This window comes from Lampetra fluviatilis, chromosome 22 (genome assembly GCF_964198595.1).
Source record: "Lampetra fluviatilis chromosome 22, kcLamFluv1.1, whole genome shotgun sequence".
NCBI classification, from domain to species: domain Eukaryota; kingdom Metazoa; phylum Chordata; class Hyperoartia; order Petromyzontiformes; family Petromyzontidae; genus Lampetra; species Lampetra fluviatilis.
Window position 1 is genome coordinate 1,764,795 of NC_136296.1, and position 24,622 is coordinate 1,789,416.

The 24,622-nt window shown below is 51.1% G+C and overlaps 1 protein-coding gene across 2 annotated transcripts in view; it reads left to right on the top strand.

Annotated features, from left to right (window-relative positions):
• LOC144938449 (collagen alpha-1(XII) chain-like) overlaps positions 1 to 24,622 on the top strand; it is a 285,089-nt gene that overhangs the window by 34,596 nt on the left and 225,871 nt on the right. For both annotated transcript variants that reach the window (XM_078866258.1, XM_078866259.1), the window contains exon 6: positions 24,254 to 24,517. In XM_078866258.1, coding sequence (XP_078722384.1) covers positions 24,254 to 24,517 — 264 coding nt within the window. The remainder of the gene's footprint in view (positions 1 to 24,253; positions 24,518 to 24,622) is intronic.

Sequence of the window (24,622 nt, forward strand, 5' to 3'; positions counted from 1 at the left end):
ATGACTTCCGATTAATACTCTTGACGAGTCATTTTTGCTGAAGAAAACTCACTTCTCTGGGGGGGAAAAACAAATAGCTTTGCGAGAAAACGGAGTCATGATCTCTGGAGAGAGGCAGGAGGGCACGGGCGCTGGGAGGGATGATTGTGAGCAATGGCGGAGCCAGGGTTTTCAGGTAGGGGGGGCAACCCCTCCAGCAATGAAAAACCGCGTTGTGTGATCGGCATCGCGCTCGCTGAAGGTGAATGCCTTCAGGGAAGTCGTGTACTGTATACGCAACTGCGCACAATTCTGGAGACTTATAACTGCTTTGCCGTTACTTATTGCCAATTATGGACTATTGTCCTATCACCTCATAGAGTCCCTAGCACGTAATAGTATGCTACACAGTGGCAGTGGGGGTCGCAAAATGCCGATTTATCACTAATAAACCCCAATGATCCGATCGAAATTAGGGATTTCGATCGGATCATTTGGAGGGCACGTGCCACCCCCGCCCCCCCCCACTGGCTCCGCCAGTGATTGTGTTTGTCCAGATGTGCTCAGCGTCCTACGTGGGGACCCCAGGAGGCGAGGGAGAGGAGGTGTGGGGGGGGCATGGACGATCGATTGGTATCGGCGTGATGGTAAATCGGGATCGTGGCTTGGCCGACAAAGCTGGGGGAGAAGGGGCGCGGCGCTTGCGTGCCGTCTTGTCGTGCCGTCTTGTCGTGCTCAGGGTGGCAGTGCGGCTCGGTGTCTGTCGGCCTCCTGCGCCGAGTCGCCCGAGGTGCGAGGTGGGGTGGGGGTGGGTGGGGTGGACGCGCAAGTGTTGTCCACGGCAGTCGCGCTCGTCCACCCTCAGCAGCGTGGACTCCGCACCGCCGTCCCCCATCGACCGCGGTTCTGCTCCGCGTGTCCCCCAATGTTGCCGCCAACATCCACGGGCCTGGACGTGGCCGCTAAGATTGGGGAACGCACTCGATTCATGTGGGTGTCTTCACTTTGTGAAATTGCTGCCGACATCGTCGGAGATAACCCTTTCCCATCAACGGCCAACTCCCTGCTCCCTGCATCCCCCGTGAGGCCGGGACTCACGGGGGATGCATCAGTGCATATTACAACAGAATGGAAACGGGACAGGAGTATAGAACAACAAAAAATGGAAAAAGAAACCCGTCACGACCTCAGCAGCTTACAACGACTGGGCAAAGTAGATTGCGAATTTATTTTAAAATGCAGATAGTGTACTGAGTTCCAGTGTCATGTTAGGTCTGCCTGTCACTCCACGTGAGAGACGAGTTGACCAGCAAAGTCTCTCTGTTCACGTGGAGGTTGGTGTGCGAGCCACGAGGGGCCTGGTGAATGTGCGGAACGCTGCCAGCGAACGATCAAAGCGGTCAGTGATGTCACTGTGTGGTTCGCGGTTTTGGGACAAAGACGACTCGCATTTAGAGTCACAGACTCAACACAGAGACCCACAGACTCAACACAGAGACCCACAGACTCAACACAGAGACCCACAGACTCAACACAGAGACCCACAGACTCAACACAGAGACCCACAGACTCAACACAGAGACCCACAGACTCAACACAGAGACCCACAGACTCAACACAGAGACCCACAGACTCAACACAGAGACCCACAGACTCAACACAGAGACCCACAGACTCAACACAGAGACCCATAGACTCACATTTAGAGACACAAACTCAACACAGACACCCACAGACTCACATTTAGAGCCGCAGACTCAACACAGAGACCCACAGACTCGCATTTAGAGCCACAGACTCAACACAGAGACCCACAGACTCACATTTAGAGCCGCAGACTCAACACAGAGACCCACAGACTCGCATTTAGAGCCACAGACTCAACACAGAGATCAATAGACTCACATTTAGAGCCACAGACTCAACACAGAGACCGATAGACTCACATTTAGAGCCACAGACTCAACACAGAGACCCATAGACTCGCATTTAGAGCTACAGACTCAACACAGAGACCCACAGACTCTCATTTAGAGCCACAGACTCAACACAGAGACCCACAGACTCGCATTTAGAGCTACAGACTCAACACAGAGACCCACAGACTCACATTTAGAGCCACAGACTCAACACAGAGACCCACAGACTGACATTTAGAGCCACAGACTCAACACAGAGACCCACAGACTGACATTTAGAGCCACAGACTCAACACAGAGACCCACAGACTCACATTTAGAGCCACAGACTCAATACAGAGACCTACAGACTCGAATTTAGAGCTACAAACTCAACGCAGAGACCCACAGACTCGCACAGAGACCCACGGGCATGAATGGAAGCGGGCCGTGGCGTTACTCTTTGTTCCATCGCTTGAGACTCGTGAGCGTGGTTGCATCGTGGGGTGTTCTCCATCATCCCCCGGTGTAGCTGGAGGTAGCCGCGTCTGCCGCGCAATGCGCTGTCGCCGTTCAACACCGAGCCATCATTTGCTGGGCGGAGTGAAAGTGGAATCTGGAAGGTTCTTTGCACGGGGTCCGTGACGACGCTCCCGAGGTGGGAACTCACGTGGGGGCCGCGACACCCCCATGGTCACGGCGGCATCGTCGTTAGAAACGTCTGTCGACCTCGGCGGGGTGCGGCTCCAGGGAAGCCAATTGGACTTCTCTCGTTTCTGTTCTTTTCACATCGCCACACGAAGTCATCAAGTTGAATCGTTTAAGCCGCAATCTTCGGCAAGATGTAGCACTGCCACAGTGGTGTAATGGTGAGCACGCTGGACTTTCCGGTTCAATTCCATCTCCTGGTGCAGCAGCAGTAGACAACATGTTTAAGTTTCTTAAATACTCCCACTTGTGCCCACCCAGCAGGATAAAGAGTTACACCACCGTGAGTTGCACGTGGTGGAGTCGAGTGTGGGCACTCCCCACATGTTCCAAGATTCCTGGCCAGCCTAAAAGAGTCGACCAAATCCCCTCCAGTCCTCCAGAGCCCCCTTTGGCGGAGGCCTTTCTCCCAGCAGGAGCGTGAGAGAAAGCGATTGCAGGGCTGCGCCTCTACGTCTTGGGAAATGCAGGGAGGAGCTATGGGATTCTCGGTGGTGCGGGTGGGAGAGTGGACGGATTTTTTTTTGGTCCGAAACTGAGTAAGGTGTTAAACACATGTTCCCAGATTTCATGGAAGTTATATATTTAAAACCAACATTTAGAATTGCGTCGTTGTGTGCTGTGTTAATATAGCATGACCGCATGTGAAACAATTTAATAGATTTTCCAAGCCCTAAAAACCACGTCGTGTATCCATGTGTGCGGATGAGTGTGCACATTTGTGCGCGGACATGTCTCGTAATTGTGAATCATTATCTGTGATTACGTGGAGTGCGCATGCAGTCGACACTGCACGGCTGTGCGCATTCAGTATTAGGTGTTTGCTAACCGCCCTTGCCATAATCATCAGCGTGCCTATATGGATACGGATATATTTGTCATTGTTGTATTCAGTATGTGTGTCCATGAGACCACTGAAAACCCCGACAGCGCGGAGCGGACGCCTCCAAGAGGTTCCGTTACAAATCCAGTGGCGTCATGAAAAAAAACCCCGAGTAGGCCGTTATTTGTCGGCGTCGTGATCCTAATTGACATCCATATTTGGCCCACGACTCCGGCGCACATCTGTAATGTCCGCTGTGAGGCGGACCGCGTGGAATATTTCACGGTTAATGCACCCGTGGCGGCGGTAATAACGGGGGAGGATTTCCGGATTCGAACTGCGAAGCGCTGCAAACGCGCGGCTGTTGGGGCCACGTCACTGACCCTCACGTGTCGACACGCGCACGCCGACGATTCCTCCTGGCGCGTTGATCACCGCCATCAGCGCGATGGCACACGGGCGAATTTACTGTACAGTCGCTATTATCATGATCGTCGTCGCCACCAGCGCCACTGTGAACTCCGTGGCTTCTGTTCACTCTCACGAGAGGCAGAGGCCATAGCGCAGCAACATCCTGGTCCACCGTGGGCTACCCAGTGCACATACGAGGTGCGGTCTTGATTATTGTTCCAATTCAACTGCATAGCCTTTGTGTTAATCCACTGCTGGATGAGGGCCTCCCCGCACCGTGCGGATCATCAGAGTTATGAGACCATACTTCGCAACATTGGTTAGTATGGGGGGTATGTGGACACGAATAGCCTAGAGCTGGAATCATAGTACAGTACGTAAACCCGGGGGCAACGTGATTTGAATATTAATTCGTGATGATCGTGAATGTTTCGTGGGAACAACTGCCCTGTGTTTGATGGATGAGTGTGCTGGGTCCTGCTGCGCTAGGGCGAGACGTGTCCCATCTGTGTTGTTGTTGTTCACGCGTCTGCGAAGACTGCGGTGTCCATGTTAGATGGGACACCTCTGAAAGACTCAACAACGCCATCCTTGTCACAGCACTGTTAAAACAAATTCAGAAGAGGTTGAACATACATACAAATGGCGTTGGCACCAACCTTATAGCGCAGGGCAATCTCGAATTAAGGCGCCACTGTGTTTCAGAGACGCAGTCTACCGTAGTTTCACAGATGTTGCTACAATCCCAATGAAGTATTTTCAGGTGAATGATCAAATTCGCAAATGTCGATCATGACACCGACACACAATAGCCAATCGTTTTTAATTAAGCCGGGGATCTTGAGGGAGTAAAGCGGACTGTGTGTAGTATTTTCTGATGAATACACCAGCATTATTAACCAGAGCAGCCTGCTGGATTCGAACTACGAACCTCCGCAGCAAGAGGCAAATGCGCTGTGGTTGGGCCACGGCACCACACCTCATGAGACCGAGTATGTCGAAATATGCACTTTGATTATTGCCACTGGCAGTCAAACCATATTAGAGTAAGACGTGTTTCTGAGCCTGTGTGTGTGTTTGTGTTTTTTGGAGCAGTGGCGTAGGAGTGAGTGCACTGCAATGTGAACCCGGTAACCTAAATACAGTTCCTGGCAATGGCTAACATTAGTTGTATATATCTCATCTGGTGCCTAGGTAAACTCAGCCTTAAACAAGTACCTGGTAAGGTGCGTAAACATCAGACCTGGAGAGAGAAAAAAAGGCGGCAAGGCGTGGTGCTGGCCACACGGCCCCTTGGCGCGGCTGGCCCACCTTGCCAGGACGATCACTAACAGCACTTGCCCCCACAGCCTGTTAAAGACTGCGGGGGGGGGGGGGTCTTTGTCTTTGTGTGGGAGCAGTGTCATGGCGGTTAGCTCGGTTCTCTGCTCGCAGTGACCCATATTTGTTGTGTTGGCCTGCACGGCAGACACGGCGGTATTCGCGTCTGGCAGTGCGGTTAGCGGCGGCTCTGTGGGGAGGGGTGAATGTCTTCTGGGCGTAGCGCCGGCCACGCTACCACACCGCGCCTCATGTCAGCCTTTAAAGGTGCTCGCTAACGGCACCGCTCACTCTCAACGTCTAATTAGTTTATTGGGGGGGTCTCCGTTTGTCATTGCAGCGTGTCTGTGGCGTGTCTGTGTGTTCGAATCTCGACCCAATGATTTGGAGCCCAATTCCAACTGCTTGAGTTCAGCCAATAGCGAAGCATGCGAGTGGCTGTTGGTATTGCCGCATAGCAAGATCACTGAACCATCAAGCCCTCGTATACTTTCCTCGCTGTTACAGATGCCCTTCGATACCATTCACGAGGTACCCAAAAATGTCGCAGTGCAGCAATGGATTGATCTATCTGTGCAGGGCTTTTGAGTGTTTTTATCTCGTATGACTGGCTTTTCTCCGGGTATGACAATTTTCAAACACTAACGATCGGCATTGGCCAAATATCCCACGCAAGGACTCTGACGACAGTCTTCATATGGAGCGAAGCCCTGGCTGAGTTAACGGAGAGCATCACGCTCAGGGCAATCGTTCTGCACGGTTTGGCCATGTTAGCAAGGGAACTTCTGTGTTTGTGTTTAATGTCCCCATTACCAATTCTCCATGGCGTGAAGCGCAGTCTCCAACTCTTACTCTACCTCTCTCTGCCATGAAGAAGGGCCGTTGCCCGAAACGTCGCCGATTATTAAATTCTAGTCATAGGGCCGCAGTGCCATTGACGAAAGCGTTCAGCTCGTGTAATTCGCGATTGTGCACCACTGTCAGTGCAGGGTCGCAGTGGTGGTTGTGGACGCTGCTGCGTCCATCTGCGTTCGTGCTGGGGCTGTGGTGTGCGTCGAGGGCGTGTTTTGAGCAATGCTGCGGGATCGCGGGGCCTCCACATTCCATTAGACATAAACTATAATGAAAGGAAATCATTAGGGTGATAAGCGGGATCATGGTTTGTCTGCTGGTGACATGCGGCAGGACTCGGCAGGTGTGTGCATGTCTGCTACGCCACGTGAGTCCACGGTGACATTTGTCAGTGTCTTTGCCGGCCACGCGTGTGTCTGGCGTGTGGGCGCCGCTGCGCTTCGCAGGGAGTGGCACCATCGAGATCGCGTTGCTCCGAACGTGTGCAGAGGCCCGCTGCCTCGACAGTCGGCCAGTCGCTGCACAGCCTCACGAGTGAGATACTGTGTGTGTGTTTCAGTGACACTCTTTGTGCATGTGTGTGTGCGGAGCGGTAGTTCAGCGGTTAGCACTCCCGCTCTATGAACCAGGCGACCGGAGTTATATTCCAGCTCACGTCCAACATCAGTGACGAATATCGGAACTGGTCCCGGGCCTCCCCTCTGTCGATGTAGCCTTCAAATCGTACCTGGTGCAATGTGTAACCATCACCACGGGGGAGACAATGGTGGCCCGTGCGTGGTCCTGGCCACACCGCCCACGTGTGTGCCACACTGACCGAGGTGGTTGCGTGAGGACACACGGCCACGAGCGAGTGAACGCTAAGAGGGCTGTCGGAGGGGTCAAGGTGCGAGGTCACCGCCGTGAGAATGTGTGGGAACCGCCGGAGTGGTGCGGGTGGGGCCGTGTCCAACGCAACCTCCCCTGCAGGTGGCTCGCTGTCAGCCACCCTCTCTTCTCCCTCCCCGCAAACCTCGCTCCCCCGGGGCGCGCGGACAGGCTGCAGCAGGTATCCCACCCTACCTACGTCTGCGTGCGCATGTTGGAGAAATGCGACGCAGCGGAGGCGTAGGAGCAACGAGCAGACTCACGGGGGGGGGGGGGGGGGAGCTTGGCAGGTTCGGACAGAGACCCTGGGACGAGCGGAGGCATAGACGGGCCAGAGTGGGACGTCAGACCGCGATGGAGACGGAGGCCCGCAGACGCACGGCGTCGAAACAGCGGGGCGAAGTCGTTCTTCTGCGCCGCCTAGGTTTTCGCGGCTCGCTCAGAAGCTGAAGAAGCTCGGGCATCCAAAGAAGTGAAGATGCTTCCGGAATGCTGGGGTGAAACGTCGGACATAATGCCGAGCGCACGCAATTTGTGGCGCACGAAACGGCGGCTGACAAGGGAGGGACAGCGAGGGAACAGAGCTGTAAAAGCATGGATCGGCGGCGGAGACGGCCGCATAGCTTCACGGCCCGGCGAGGCAGCGTGAGAGCGACACGCATATTAAGGCGACACCCAGAATGCGACTTCGCCCCGCAGCTCATTCCACGGTGCGTGATTGACAGCGCCGCGCCGGGTCCAGCGCCGCGTGCACTCTTAACTCTGCGGAGCCCCGCTGCTTCAGGAGATGTCGCCACGTCACCTCGAGAGCGATTTCCATGAAAGGTTTCTTCCATTCTTGCTTCGTCGTTTTCATTGCCTGGAGTGGATTTTGGGGCCGTTTATGCACGCTCAGTCACTCGCCTTGCTCAGTACCGCAGTGGTCATAAACAAAGCAATAATTTAGCGACCGCAGGAAAGCAGCTGTAATGTGACCATCTAAAAAAAAGTTACATACTAAATTCAAGCCGTTGGCAGAAATTCGAATCTCGCATGGCCCTGCCGCAGCCACTGGAACGTGATGGCCACGGGTAGGAGTCGGTCTCTCTCGGGGAAATGGGTGGATCTGATTCTGGCTGCTTCTTGAAAATGTGAAATCTCCTTATTAGGAAGAGATGTTGGCCCGTGTCACGTCTCAGGATGTCCTCATTTTACAGGTACACATGCGTATGCTTGTGCACGCGTTTCAAACTGCAATGCAAGGGGTCAGTAGCCACTTGACTCCGCTCAGAGCCCCCCCCCCCCCTCAAAGTCTCCATCAACCCCCCAAGTGCCCTGATACCGCTCTCTCCATCTTCCTGCTGCAAAACGCCGATTCACTCCAATCACTCGCTCACCTCCAGTCAGTCGTCTGCGTATCACTCGTCTACTGCTGCTACCCTTGTCCCGATGAACTTCACACATTGATTCTCTACCCATGTTAAAGCACTTGGTGCACCAGATTGTGTTGTCTCATCCCAGACTGTTCAACCACCACCACACTGAAGGTCACAACAACACACTCAATCACCCACTCATGCACCGACTCACCAACTCACTCGCCCACTCATCAACTCACTCAACACTCCGCAGATCACAACATTTCTCGTTCTGAAGTTTCCCTCGCACTGCTCCACTTTGGAATTCCTTCCTCCCATCATCACCATCATCATCTCATGTCCCAAGCTTTCATGATAACGTTGCTCAATTCAAGAAATACGTTGGACTCGTATCTATTTCCACTGTCGGTCATGATGTGTGTTGCTGGCCACTCGGCATCGTAGGCCGTTCAGCCTGTCCTCAGCAAACCGTGAAAGTCAAACTGAACGGTGGTAGTGCGGAGCTAGCAGATCGAACCTGTTTTGACATGTAACGTCAAGATTCCCACAAAATAACGCGCAGCCCCCTCAACCCCGGCACGCGTCATTCTAACAGGAATGGAATGCTCTCATTGCTAACATCTGTGCAGCCTCAAAAACATCAGCTCAGGAAACATCGAGGGAGCCATCATTTTTGGTGTGGCTCGGCCAACGATCCATCTCCACGCGTTGCTCGGTAGTCGCTACGTCCGGCCGCGATGTCCTCCACGGTGAACTTTGACCCCACCGCAGAGTTCCCAGCTTTTCCTTCATTGCCCTCCCCCCAAAGACAAAGATCCCCCACATAGCCTTAACAGACTTTTGGGGCAAGCCCTGTAAGCGAACACCTAAGTAGGCCGGCACATCACACGAGGGGGTGGGTGGCCAACACCACGCCCGGTCGCCTTCGTCTCCCCAGCAGCAATGTTTACTACACATCACACCAGGTACCCATTTGATGCTGAGTCGACCTAGGGGAGGCCCAGAACCGGTTCGGATCATCGTCATTGGTGTTGGCTATACAGAGGATTATTGTATTTGAGTGAGTCAGTGGGTGAGTGTGTTATTGTGAACTGCAGTGTAGTGAGTGGGTGCTTGATTGAGTTGTGAACTGCAGTGTGGTGAGTGGGTGAGTGAGTGTGTGTATTGTTATGAACTGCATTGTCGGGAGGTAGTGGGAGGGTGAGTGATTGGATGGATGTGTGAGTGAGTTGCGCATTGCAGTGTGGTGGTGTCTGAGCACAGTGGACAGGCTGAGACGAGTCAGTGTCTGGTAGGCCGCGTCCTCAACACGGGTGGAGGGATCAATGAGTGAAGTTCATGGGAAGAGGAACCACGGTAGTAGTAGCAGTAGTGATAGAAGAGTGATAAGGCGGTGAGTCACCGCCAGTGAGCCAGTGACTGGAGTCAGTGACTGCTAATACACGTGGTGGGTGAAGCTCACTATTAGTTGAAAGTCCACATTCCCATGGCCTTTCCATCAAATAATGGACAACCGTTGTTAACGTCCCACCAGAGGTGTTATAGACACCATGGGCCGGGTCAAACGGACCAGTATTTTAACTCCGCACTTTCCAATCATGAGCCTCTTGCTCGCTCCTCTGCAGGCCGCTTGCAGGTCTCCTTGAATTTCTAAGTTTGACATCAACTTTCAGGACCATTACCAAGTTCAAACGACGCTTCGCCATTGCCCGTAGAGCAGGGCTGCCCAGTTATTTAAGGAATCGATGACTGGCCTACGGTACTCAACCATATTCAGATAACGTGAAAATATATTGGGAATAAAAAAAGTCTCACCGCTGTTCCCACGCGTGCCGCTAGACGGGAGGTGATGGATGCTGCTGGGTGACATCTCCATCTGTGTCACCATCAACCGATTCGCTTTGGCTTGTAGGGGGTTTCCGCATCTTCGGGAGGCAGGATGTGGGGGCAGCCTCCTCTTTTAAAGTGGCCCGAGACGTCTACCCCAAACGAGGTGTTTGATCTCCATCTCGAGCCGATTGATCGACTTTATCGGCCGGACACGCCGGCTGTCCTTGCTCAAAAACTAGTGCAGGTGTTGATACGTGAATAGATGTCTTGCTTCCACGCGTTCTTCTCATAGCATCCGCACGTTTTCGCTGTGTCTAAATGAGTTAAAGTCTCCCGCAAATCGCGTGACTTTGTGCCCACCCACCACTAAATGAATCCTTCCCCCACAGCTCCCTTTGAAAACAGACGCTGCTGCTGCTGCTCTGTGTCGAGGATCTTGTGTAGCCTCAGCCTTTTTGTATCCTTTGGTCTCCGTTGTCCATTCATTTTCTATCAGTCTCCTCTCATATCCCATTCTGTCCCTTCTCTCTTCCCTCTCCCATTTCTATTTCCATGCAATGGATCCTTGACTCGACTCCCCTTGCCGGGGTGTAGCTACGGGGAACGAGTTGCCTGTTCACTTCAAAACATCGATTTATTCTATCAATTGAGATGCGATGAGAAGGGCTATGGGGGTGCCACCGCTGCTGCAAGGCGGAAAGTTAGAGGGGGGAGGGGAGCGAGAGTGAGATGGGAGGATGCGGTGGAATGAGGTACGAGGAGAGTGAATGCAACGGCAGCAGAGAAACTGCCTCCGACGCATGCAGGAATGGGGCTTTGGCTGACCACGCCACTTGCAGTTATTTCCACGACCGATGATGAGAAATTCCCCCACCCCCTGCTCCCTGAGTTTCCTCTCTTCGCCGGGCACCTCTCCCCGAGCCTGTGGAATGGTCCCACTCGGTACCAACCGGGACGCAATGTGAAGGGACAGCCGCAGGATATAAATCCGCGCCGCGCGGAGTTTCTTCTCGGTGCGTAACTCGCTCCGGAGACCCTTCGCTGTGTTCTTTGCGCAAGGCTGGGGACCTGTGGGGAGCACACTGCACGTTTGTGTCCACACTCCACGCGTGTGTTTCTACCCCACGTGTGTCTCTACTCCACGTGTGTGTCTCTACTCCACGTGTGTGTCTACACTCCACGTGTGTGTCTCTACTCCACGTGTGTGTCTCTACTCCACGTGTGTGTCTCTACTCCACGTGTGTGTCTCTACTCCACGTGTGTGTCTACACTCCACGTGTGTGTCTCTACTCCACGTGTGTGTCTATACTCCACGTGTGTGTCTCTACCCCACGTGTGTCTCTACTCCACGTGTGTGTCTCTACTCCACGTGTGTGTCTCTACCCCACGTGTGTCTCTACTCCACGTGTGTGTCTCTACCCCACATGTGTGTCCACACCCCACGTGTGTGTCTCTACTCCACGTGTGTCTCTACTCCACGTGTGTGTCTCTACTCCACGTGTGTGTCCACACCCCACGTGTGTGTCTATACTCCACGTGCGTGCGCGCGGCTTCGTGAGTGCACGTCTGAGAATGTCCGAGGTGCGTGCGCGCTGCCTGTGCGTTTGCGGGCGAGTTCACATCACGTCCCGGGGCTTTCCCGTCACGCGGCGGCTCTCATCGCCCGCTCGGTTCATCCCCCGCACCGATTCCTGCACCCGTAAAACCTCAACTGCGGCATACATCATCCTCCTGCTCGAGAGAGAGAGGAAAAAAACCGGAAAGAATAATAATAGTCGTAGTAAAAATGTATTACGTGTTCATTTGGCGAAGGATCGTTCATATTTTTGGAAGGCACTGGGGTAGGGGCTAGAGATATTGTGGGGGTGGGGGGGAGTTACGCTCGTGTGCACGTTCTGCTCCGCTGCGTTCTCATTAAACAAACCTTTCCTCGCCCCATGTCGAGCTGCTCTCTGTCCTTCCACAGTTCCTTCCACGCCTTTTTTATTGTTTTGTCTCTTTCCACAATTTCATCCCGGTTGTGCCATTGGTATCACGTGATCATGAGACGAAGCATCCATTCAAATCTCTAGCAGAGCAGTACGACCGTTCGTGTTAGACGACACGTGGAAGTGGACATCACAGAACTACCTCTGAAATCCTTTCACCGGAGAATATATGGGTAAGGAGTCTATTTTATTGATTCAGGATTAGGGTTAAGAGTCTAATGTTATGGGTTAGTGGTTAAGGTTTGGCGTCAGTGTTCTGGGCTACACTTATGGGTGAGGATTATTGGTTCGGACAGTAGGGACCACAGATGGTAGCAAGGGGATCTGCGTTCTTGTACCGCACGTTGGAGTGGAGTGGTTTGTCGTAGGAAAGGTGCGATCCTCAGCGGTTACTTTGGAGTGCATCGCCACCGCCTTCCCTGGGGAGCACGTTTGCTGCGTGTTCCCCTTCCTCCCCGCTGTCTTCCTGTGGTAATTTTCTGCAGAGTTGCCCATTCCCACAGAGACGCCTGGCTGCCTGGCACTGACCCATCCACATTCCCCGTGCGCCGCCGTAACCCCGCTCGCACATTTGGGTGAGAATGTAGGACAATGTGCAACTGTTTAGACCACGAGCTGCTGTGCGTGGCAACGCGCCACGCTCTGATGTCGCTCCGCTTCTGCTTGTGAGTTGGCACCGACTGGGCCGACGTCGCTCTCCGTGGATTCTCTGTGTCTCACGTCATCCTGCTTTCTCAGATCTGTGTGTTTGTCTCTTGTCTGTAATGATTACAATAACTTACAGCCCTCTGCTGGATGAAGGCCTTCCCCACGCTGCTTTAGTCCCTGGGGGGGTTATTTGACCTTCCATCACGCTCGTCAGGTGTTGGGGGACCGGTTTAGATAACACCGATGTTAACCATAACACCGATGTTAACCATAGCACCGATGTTATAACCATACCACCGTTGTTAACCATAACACCGATGTTAACCATAGCACCGATGTTATAACCATAACACCGATGTTAACCAACAGCCAGGAATCGAACTCGAGTGGCTGTGGTCGCAGTGCCATACACTAACCACTCCACTGCCGCTCCATCCTGCCTTAAATCCACCTGTCCGTATGTATGGCAGCGTGTCTGAACTTTGTACTTTAGTAGTTATTTGACCACATGGTAATATCTATTAACGTTTGAAACATATACGTACGTACAAGAACTAAACTAGATTTAACAGTGCTGAGAAGAAGTTTGTGAACCCCAATGATCATTATGGAAATTCCATAGTTTTACCACAATAGCCTTCTTGAATCAAAACCGGTCTTTTCTTAAATATACAATAGGGTTTATGTTCACCAATTATATGTATTTTGAAACAAAATGATGTATGAATTAAACAAACAACGAGTAATTAAAGTTCAGGGTATGTGAAACAATAAGTGAACCCCTGATTGCATTCGCTCAATTAAGGAAATAATTAGAATCAGGTGTTTAAATAATTCGGTAGATTTTTCAGGAGTGAGTTTAGGAGGCCCCACCCTAGATACAGATCATAAGCCTTGTGAGTTTGGTCTTCACCATACATGTGTGTGGAAACAGGTCATGCTACGATCAAAATACATCTCTAAGGATCTCAGAAAGAGTTTTGATGCTCATCATTCCGGAAAGGGTGATACAACGATTTCTCAGGATTTAGGGCTCCACTAATCCACTGTCAGATAGTCTACAAATGGGAGAAAATTCAAGATGACTGTCACTCTACCCCGGAGCGATTGTCCTACCAATATCTCTCCAAGAACAAACCATACAATCATCAGTGAAGTCACAAAGAACCCCAGAGAAACATCCAAAGATCTGCAGGCCACTCTCGCAATAGGCTAATGTGAGTGTTCATGACTATATCCGATTGAAATGTTGTGGTAGGACCTTAAGTGAGCTGTCCATACAAGGCAACCCTCAAATATTACCAAGTTGAAGTTCTTTAAGGAGCAATGGGCCAAAATTCCTCAAATCCGATGTGAGAGACTGACCAATGGTTATAAGAAACGCTTAGTTGCAGTCATTACTGCTCAAGGGGGTGTAACCAGTTACTGAATCTAAAGTTTCACATACTTTTTCATGCATGGTTATTGAATGTAGAATCACTTGAAGATGAATAAATGTCAAATAATTTGTTTAATCAGGTTATCTTTATCTATTATTTAGACTTATATTAAGATCTACTAACATTTTAGTTTTGAAAAATCTAAAATATCTGAAAACCCTAAGGGTTTCACAAACGTCTTCTCGGCACTGTAAATATAATGGCCATCGCTAAGGCTTCTGGACCTAAAGGCTCTGCATTGTTCAGAGTTATCTGCAAAGGCAATCGTCTGCACGAATTTGTGAATAAAGTTCAGTGCTTATCGATGTTTTGTACACGCATGGATATCTTTTCCAGTACATGTGCAGCGCCATTCATTACTGGTTGAGGGCCCTCTCCACACCATGCAGAAATTGAGGGAGCATTTCAACATACGTCACTACTCTGGTCAGCAGAGATTTGGTTAAAGAGGGGAGAATAGACGTCGGAGTATAGTCCTGTACAACACTGACATTGCTGCACTAGCCCTCTGCTGTATGTACGTGTAGTGACTGACTCAGAGACACTAAGAGTAGGAGGCACTCTGTTTATTAACACAGCCTGACAGTTCACACTTTAGCAACTACGGCTCCCAGTCAGAACAGCTGGCAGACTGCCTGACTGGCGACGCCGAGATGGTGAAGACGACAGTGACAACTCCAGCAGCACGACGGGATCCCACTCCACACGACAGCCCCGAGCTCCCCTCCCGGGGCCCCTCTTATACTGTCAGTGTGGCCCCTTCCGTGATCCCTCTCTGGTCTATCACATGACCTGCTGTCAGTTAGGGCTGCTGTAAGCTGCAGATCCCCTTTCCTGCCAGCAGCCAGCGCTATGCTGCTACGTGACCGATTCTATGTCACTACATATGTATGAATGTTGAACTTCTTTCGCACCGTACACATTCGACCATGCTAATCGAAGGTACGGGGGAAGAACAACAAACTGTTGTCCGCAATGTAGCTCCGCAGCAACTTTTAACACCTGTTATGCATAATGGTCGCCCACCCAAGCACTCTCCTGGCGGGATCAGGCGCATTGCTAATGATTTTATCATTAACTTATGATCAGGTTAACACGTAGGCTTTTGTAACCAATATCCATGAAAAGGGTTTTTTTGTTTGGGTTAGATCGCGAATATATAAATGTGTCGTTAAACACGCCACCACCCAATTAGTAACGTTTGTCACGTAGTTAAAACATGCCAGTTAATTACTCGTTTAGCACACCGGCATGTTGGAGAGGAAACCCACAACAACAACGCCAAAACCTCTTATAGATAACTTACAATATAAACAAAGGACATTCTTTTTGAGTTTCCATTGTCATAAATAAACGGGAATGATGCAAGTGCCACAAAGCAAAGGCGCAGGGCAGCTGTAGATCTCATTTGAACGAAAGCAGCCAACCACATCGCGCTCGCTCAGGATTTAGCACTTTCATTGAATACACACGGCTTTCGCAAACTCTGGGCGCGTGATTAAGTTCCCTTTTCGGAGTTGTGTTTGTTTTGTAAATTGATACTCCTCATTTGAACAGGCTAGACTTCACCAGTTTCGTGATTGGGTGGCTCTGGCTTTGTGAGCAAGACTCTGCGATGTCAGAAACACATGGGGAGGTGTATTGATGTTGGAACTTCTCCGGACGCGCAAGCGGCGATGTTTTTTCATCACTCCCGAGTATAAATTCTGTGCTGCTGAAGTCGCAGCTGCGACGTAGGAATTGGATGGTATTTTTGGTGACGCAGTGCGACCTTGTGCATTCCAGTGTCAATTACCGACTCGTGAATTCACGGCCGTGGAATTTTGAATCATTTCTCGGTCGTGAAACCAGGATGCCGGTCTTTTATGGCTGGCTGTTACCCAAGCCGCCGTGCTGTAATGGTTATGCCATTGGACTTGCATACAGAAGTCCCCACCGATTTGATTCGATCTCCCGGCACGGCAGCTCACACATTGGTGCACATTTTCTTAAATATCTGACGCCACCTGTCCACCCAGCTATATAATGGATACACTCTTTCTTCCGATATTAGGAAGCCACTGCAGCTATGCACTTTCAAATCACGTTTGAAAACGAATTTCTTTGAAACTGCTTCTTGTGTTGAGTTTGTTGTCCTTCCCCTTCACCTCCGATTAGCACGGCTGGCTATGTGCGGTGCGAAAAAAGTTCAACATACATACACTAGAGTGAGTTGAACGTCGGGTCCCATGTGGTGGGATATAGGATGTCTGACTAGTGTGGAAGAGTAGGCCAAATATCCTCAAGAGGGGCTTTATAAAGTTACCTTTAGTCGGGGTGCTTTCACCACCGGTTGAGTGAGCAAGACATTGCAAGGCTGCAACTTTGCCCTTAACTTTCACATTTGCTTTCATAAAGCAGCCGCAAATAATGCAGCGACCGGTACATTACTCGCTCTTGCTGTGTCGCTCACGGGCGTAGAAACAAGATTCAGGGCTCCGCTCTCACACGCACACTTACTCACGCGAACGTACATCAGAACCCTCCAGAATAGCAATCACTATAGTCCTCCATCATCATCGTCATCGTGTACAGGGCTTTTGTCAATCCACTGCTGGACGAGGGCTTCTCCACATCGTGGGGTTTGACCCTCCTTCACTGTGCTGTGAAAGGTGGGCAGCATAGATGTTGAGCATGGGTGGATTTTATTGCACTGATTTCTGCTGTTCACCGTGTAGCCCTACACACAGCAGCCTATAACAACCGGTTTTGCATCAAAACAACACGGCCCGTTGATTCCCTGAAGCTTATATTAACCATCCTCCAAAACACGACATCACAAACCTTTGCTTATTTCCATTGACCCCAGCAATGTTCAAACCGCTGGGCCTGTGCTCGCTCCGCTGGGCGGCCAGCCCGTGGTGCTTACTAAGCTCTGCAAGCTTTTAAGATGGAAAGTTAATAATGGAAGCTGTTGAATGCATAAGCTCACTTGAGACCTTGTTAGTCTCCGCGTAGGTTCTTGCTGGGTCATTTTTTGGCTGCGGTGCGTGTAGCGAGGCATGCCTGCATCTTCCTGCCCTCGACAAATGCATGCAGCTCCGTTCACTTTGCGTGAACGTCGCTCCTGAGAAAGCTCGACGGTGGATGAATGACGTTGGTGTTTTAAATGATCTCTAAACTGGTAGCGCGGTCTCTCGGATTGGCAGTGATCGCGTGGCAAAGGCAACGTGGGGATTTCTAAGTTGGTTCCATGGACGTGCGATCCGGTTCTGCACGAGCGTGACGACCGCAACGCATGCCTCATGGGTAGCCTGAGGCAGCTGCAGCAAGCGGCTTTGTGTGTAACCAGATAAACATGAAACGAGATATTAAATGTAGAGATGTACATGTTCAAGTTCAGTCCTTTTGTCAATCTACTGTTGGATAAGGGCTTCTCTAGGCTGCAGGGGAAATTTGACCATATTTCACCACGCTGGTAAATCCGAGTTGGTGACGTTGGGAAGCACAGACGTGGGAACATATAATAACAATACATTGTATTTTGCTGAAGTCCCCCTGTGCTGCCGAGTTCATAACATATTTATGGATAACAATAATGATGCCATTTTTGTGCCCAAACGAGAATCGCATTGAGGTTCAAGACATTTTGAAGAGGGTCCTTGCATATGGAATAATTTGCCGATTCCATTAAAGATGGTAATTTGGCAATGATTAGAAGGGTCAGTCATGGGAGGCTTCTGTTGACGGAACTGCGGTTGGAGAACTTTCAGCTTATCTGTGATCTCTGCTTATTCTGGAAGCACGGCAAAGCACAAGCACGGAGCAATACAAATAGGAAATCCAACCATGTCGTTTAGCTCAGTGGGTCACAGTCCACTGCCACTGTTCAACAAGTGATGACTCCTGCCACCTGGGAGGGACTCCTGGCTTGTGTGAGGAGGGGAGTGCATTCTGGGTGTCCGTTTAGTGGGACTGACGTTCTTGGACTGCTGTGAGGAGCTGAGAGTTTATTAAATCAGCAGGAAATACAATTGCAATTTCACGCTGTGTTGAGATGCAAATTTCAATGCCAAAATGTCAGTTCCTCTCACGAGTGTCACACGTAACGTTCTGTTTAACACATAGGCTTTCGCGACCAATATTGTCCATAATAACGTTTTTGTTGGGTTAGATCGTGTAAATAAAAATGTGTAGTTAAACCCGCCCCCACCGACACAGCCAATTGATACGGTTTGTCACGTACACAAAACTTTCCAATTAGTTACTAGTCAAGCACACCACTTGTGTGCTGGAGAGTAAACCCACAAACATTTATAATTCGACTACGTTTCGCTGGTGATTACAACCAGTTCAATCAGGCGATTGGCCAGAATTGTAACGTTATTTTGGATTGCTAGCGAGGTTTCCAATGTACATAGTTCACGTTTATATAATTTCCCTGTTTGAAATGTGATTTTTCCTGGCCAAAATATGCATTAATAATTCTTTCTATTGGGTTCGATCGTCGTTTCGTAGGTATCGTGCCAACATTTAACTACTATAACCCTTCCCAACCCGAGAGAGCCAATCAAATAAAATTGTCATGTCGGGGAAAATACGAAAATTTACTTACCCATCGATGCGGGAAGTTTTACCATCAAAAAAATTCAACAGCGTTGTTAATCTGCATTCGAACTGCGTTGTTAATCTCCTCTGCGTTGTTAGCCTACGTCGTTAATCCGTATAGTTTCTTTGCATTCCTCTGCGTTATTACTCTGCATTGTTACTAAGCGGTGTTAGTCTGTGTTCCTTCTCTGCTTTGTTACTCTTCGTTGTTAATATTCTCTCCGTTATTAATCGACAGTTGATCTCCGTAGCTGTATTCAGATGTTACTCTGCGTTGTGAAGCTGCCTTGTTAATCTGCATTGCTGATCTGTTGTCAAAATGAATGATTCCTCTACTCTGGAGCGTTAATCTCGCTTGTTAATCTCCACTGCTACTCTGCTTTATTACTCCGCGCTCTCGCTCTCTGTTGTTTTGCTAAGTTGTGCATTTAAACGTTAAACGTTGACTACTTTGGAAACCCCATTCCCAGCAATTTCATGTACCTTATATGACGTTAATAATCGTTGAATTTAAGACTGATTAAATGTGTATTATCACTGGAAGTGTGCACTGTTAAGTATCTTGGGTGCTTTCAATATGTCGTGATGATGTAATGGAATTAGTCATGCCGCGAACAAACTGTCCTCTGTACTCATTTCCCAGAAACATCTCTGAAATTCCACTGTGTAGGTTTTCGTGGTCGTGCCGCAGAGCTCTCACCGATGTGTCGGCAGCTTGTGCCGCGTGTTGTTCGGCACGGTGTCTGACGTTTCGCTCCACTTGCTGAAGAAGCTCCGAGGACGCTTAGCGAAAGATCAGACATCTTGCCGAACAACACCCTGAAAACACATCGGAGAGCCAACTCTGAAATTCACACCACATCTCCCTAAGCTCCTAATTGGATATCAGTACTTAACGTAATTCAGTATAATGTGGGTTTAACTCCCAATGACATCAATCAATGGCATTTGCAATTGCAAATAGGCATTCCAGGGTCTGCTGGTATATAGCGACGGATTCATCTGTCATTGCTGATTCTTGCCGTGAGTGATTTTCCAGACCGTGTCTCTGAGCAGACATGTGGCTGCACTCCTGGAATCTTTGCTGTTGCTGCAGAATGTATCCTCGGCCGTTTGAGGGAATTCACAATACAGGATGGTAACATTTATTGCTAGAAATGCAGATTAACTGCTTCACTGTAGCCACAGTTTCCAGTTTTAGTCTTGACTGAGATGGTTCATATACACGAAGACCCATGAAGCATTTTAATTCGACAGGGCAACTGAGGATAGCAACAAAACATGAAGAAAGTATTTAAGTTATTACGAAAAAAAGCTTGGTAAAGGAAGGAATGAAATCAATACAAGACTGAGTTAAGAGAAACCAAAAAGGAAGTCAGCCCTGCCAAGCGATTCATAAAAGTAATGAAGATTGTTTTAAGATAAAGCAGAGTGTCTCTGGTATTTATCCAGATTGGGCAAATTATTCAATAGAGGCTGGGCCCATCAGCACAGACAACTGGGGGAGCGCGTGCATGTGGTGCCACGTAAAGATTGTATTTCATTCAGCTCCATTATTTACTTTGGAGGATGGCATTCACCTGCTCATGTATTTACAAGTTTTCCGCCGGATATAAAATGTGGAATAACTGGCGACAGCAGCAGCAGCCGCAGCATGAGGCAATGTTTGGACTCCGATGCCTCTTTGTAGCGGAGCGGACAGGCCTGACATCGCGAGCAGCAGCTCCGCCTGCAGCCCAGAGTCGCTGTCTCTGCGCCACTGCGGAGCTGCCCTCATCCCTGACTGGGCTGCTGCACTCAGAATTCTCGAGCGTACGCTTAGCTAGCACGTAAACTCTGCCGCTTTAAAAGAGAATGGTTTACATGGCCACCCACTTAAGGGAGTGCTGATTAACTGCACGATAAGCCACTTTGTTAAGCTATCATTTGTGAACAGTTCGCTTCCGAAAAAGAGCTATATAACTCAGTGGGCCTTACCTGGTAAAAAAAATGCCTACTTCCATGAATAGATCTGATTGTTGACTCAGGAGCCTTTCTGTGTGGAGTTACCATGTACCTCCCCCCCCCTGCAGTTGGTTTGGGTTTTCTTTTGGTTCTCCAGTTTCGTGCCATAGTGAACACCCCACACGATGTAACTGGCATTGGCCAAGCAACCCAATGCTGAACGATGACCTGCAATTTACTCTTCATTTTTATTTCACGCAGTAACACCGGTCGCGAAAACTTCGTAAGTTCCTCCGAAAAGAGGGCCTTGAGATCCAGCGAAGCTTCCCTGGGTAACAAGCATACTCATAGTTATAATAAGAAACCTGTGAGCAGCACATTATCAAGGACACTCTGCACGTGGTGCCCTCGTGTTATTCTTTTGAAATATGTGGTCTCTTTTCTGCGTTTGTATCTATGTTGAACTTTTTTCGTACCATACGCAGCCAACCGTGCTAATCGCTGTACAACGGGAAACTTGCGGCTCTGATTTGAAGGGGGTTACAAAGTCTGGTTTTCTGGTTTCAGTGGACGCATCGGTAATTATGACCCAGCTGGATTCCTTTGGCGGAAACCTTAAATTCGGTGGATTATTTAGCGTGGACTTTTGGGATTAATTACAATTGTTGTTTTGTTGAGAAGTATTTTAACAAATATAAACCCACATATTTTAGAATAATTTCAGATGTAATTTCAGACATTGATTCACGGCACGATCGCTGTAACGAAAGTGAAAACGTTGCAGTGCCCCGGGTGGGAACCTCTGCTTCTATTTATGCAAAACGGCAGCACGGGGTAAACTTTAATATCTCTGCGAGGAGAATAGATGAAAATCTGCAACTCCACTTCCACGGTTTATCCCGTGAGGAATGCGCGCCACATGCTGACCACAGCGCTCGCCGCACCTCGGCGCGAGAGCTCCAATGGCCGGCGCTGCCGCCTCTGGCACTGCGCTCGCGTGGAGCGGGGCCCAGGTGGAGCAGGCCCCAGGTGGAGTGAGCCCAGGTGGAGCAGGGTCCAGATGGAGTGGGCCCAGGTGGAGCGGGCCCAGGTGGAGCAGGCCCCAGGTGGAGTGGCCCCAGGTGGAGTGGGCCTAGGTGGAATGGGCCTAGGTGGAGCGGGGCCCCAGGTGGAGTGGCCCCAGGTGGAGCAGGGCCCCAGGTGGAGTGGCCCCAGGTGGAGTGGGCCCAGGTGGAGTGGCCCCAGGTGGAGTGGGCCCAGGTGGAGTGGCCCCAGGTGGAGCGGGGCCCCAGGTGGAGTGGCCCCAGGTGGAGTGGCCCCAGGTGGAGTGGCCCCAGGTGGAGCGGGGCCCAGGTGGAGCGGGGCCCCAGGTGGTGTGGCCCCAGGTGGAGTGGCCCCAGGTGGAGTGGCCCCAGGTGGAGCGGGGCCCAGGTGGAGCAGGCCCCAGGTGGAGTGGCCCCAGGTGGAGTGGCCCCAGGTGGAGTGGCCCCAGGTGGAGTGGCCCCAGGTGGAGCGGGGCCTCAGGTGGAGTGGCCCCAGGTGGAGCGGGGCCCTAGGTGGAGCGGGGTCCAGGTGGAGGGGGGCCCCAGGTGGAGTGGTGCCCGGGTGGAGCGGGGCCCAAGTGGAGCGGGGTCCAGGTGGAGCGGGGCCCAGGTGGAGCGGGGTCCAGGTGAAGCGTGCCCAGAGGGATTGGTGGCATTCACGGTCCCATCCCAAAGGCATCTGCGTTCCACCCAGGGCCAACCGGCATGCGACTCCTGCAGGCAGAAGCGACCGGTCGCGTCTCTCGGTCGACAACATTTTGCGCAGCGCGTGCCGATGGGGGCCATCCATTCAGTACGCGCTCAATGGATGGCCCCATGGACCTTTCACTCCCTTTTGCCGTTTTGAAACCAGCTTGAGGGTGCCCCCCCCCCGAATGAGGAGGTCCCCCAAGGAGCGTCCCGAGGGCCTCTGCTGCTAGTTGTGAGGCTCACGTGTTTCTGCCCCATCTCCTCTACGTGTGCGTGATTCCGTGCGCTCGCTCCGCTGCTGCTTTGTAGTCGAGGTCGTCGAGGGAAATGCGTGGCCCCGTGACGCGACGATGCCGCTGTTGTTTGGGGGCTCCCATCCCCCTTAGCCGTCATCAAAGTGAGCAGCGTTGCCCAGGCCGAGATTGTAGCCAGTGTTATCATATTGACTCAGCGCATGGTACTCAACTATTTTTTTTCACCGAGGCCAGAGACCGGATTAAAATATTTGTTCATGAATGAAACATGTTGGCTGAGATATTAGCCACGACATGTCATTATTGCCCGTGCGCCACACATTCAGTACAAGGATCGGTTTAATATTTAGTCGGCAAATTGTCACGCACGCTCTCGCTATCCAGAACGCGCCCGATGCCGTAAGACTGTGTTCTAGATCCAGGCACGTACCTGTCGAGGGGCCCTGAATGCCAGCGCAGTAGGACGACCTGCAACCTATTATAGAGCCCCCCTCCTCCTCCTGACAACTCGTGCCGCGTTCACTCACACCGAGGGCCCGCGAAGAAGGGCCGAGGGCCCGCGAAGAAGGGCGGCACACGGCACTGACAGGGCCATGCTGTGCGGTCGACTGTGCCGACCGCCGTGAATCGGCGCGTGGTCATGAGGTCTTGGGGGGCCGCTCTGGGCCCCTCTTGTGGGGGGAGTAAATGGCAAATTTATTCTGAGCTATTTTGTGCGTCAAACTGTTGAGAGACGCTTGTGTTGAAACTGGTGCCGAATGTACGCGCTCCCAGGGGGCTGTGTGGCGGCTGGCGGGTTGTGTGAGACGAATGCGAAGGCGACATCGTCTGCTTATTTATTTTGTTATTTATATTCTCTACAATGACGCAAATCATTATTTTGAGTTTTGTGTATACAAAGTTTAAGGGTTATCTCCTCAAACAGTACGGTTACCTCAGGACACTCAAACTAAATACAGCGTTCAATATGAATCTGAAAATCGATGGCCAAACAATATTCTCCTGACAAGAGGCGTTCAGACTCCCGTAACGACACTGGCTTTAGGGACATTTTGCTGCATATGATAAACAATGATCGCGATGACGACCTGTGTTATGGCCAGCTCACCTGGAATGCACTCCCATTTCACCAGATCTCAGAAGCTCATCAGGTATCAGCCTGGATAACACTTTGTGACCAAATCTCTTTTAAAGCAGGTGTTGTTATTGGCTTCTGAGGGGGCGTCATTGTGGACAATACAGCGAAATCCGTTGTTGTGCCCCTAGTCGTACGCTCCCACATCGATGGATTCTTGGCCTGTATTTACATAATTTTGTATGCAACCGTAGCAAACTGGGATTTAAAAGTAATTGAGTATCTTAAATAAGCAGACAATACACCTCCACATTTCCATACCTCCACATACGTTGGTTTTCTACCTCTCATCAGTGAGAACTGTTTGCGAGTGCGTCACTTCAACAAACTTTGTACCAGTTTCGACATTCGACGTCTTATCAGCAGAGTCAGGTTGATTTGAACCAACGCTGGTGACCTGCCAGGTGTTCATAGGCAAAAGGACCTTCGCTTAAATACGAGCGCTGATTCCCTCCTCCTGATCGTGCTCGCCCCAGCAGGTTGCGCCCCGTCCACGGAGGCCGAGCTCGTGCTGCTGCTGGAGGCGACGCGGGGCCTGGAGGAGGCCGACTCACGCCTCGTGCTGTCCTTCGCGTCGGCCCTCGCGGGGGCCTTCCCCGTGGGGGCCGCGACGCGCGTGGCCCTGGTGCTGTACGGCGCTGCGGCGCGCACCCGCGTCGCGCTGGGCGCCGAGACGCGGCACGCGCGGCTCGCCAACCTCATCCTCGGCCAGCCCCTGCAGCAGGAGGGACCCCCCAACGCCGGTGAGGGTGCACGCGGGGACCACCAGCACCCCGCCACACACACCCGGCAGCACGCTGCAGGGAGTAGACGTGGGCCAGGAGATGTTCGATCGGTGCGGTTTTCCC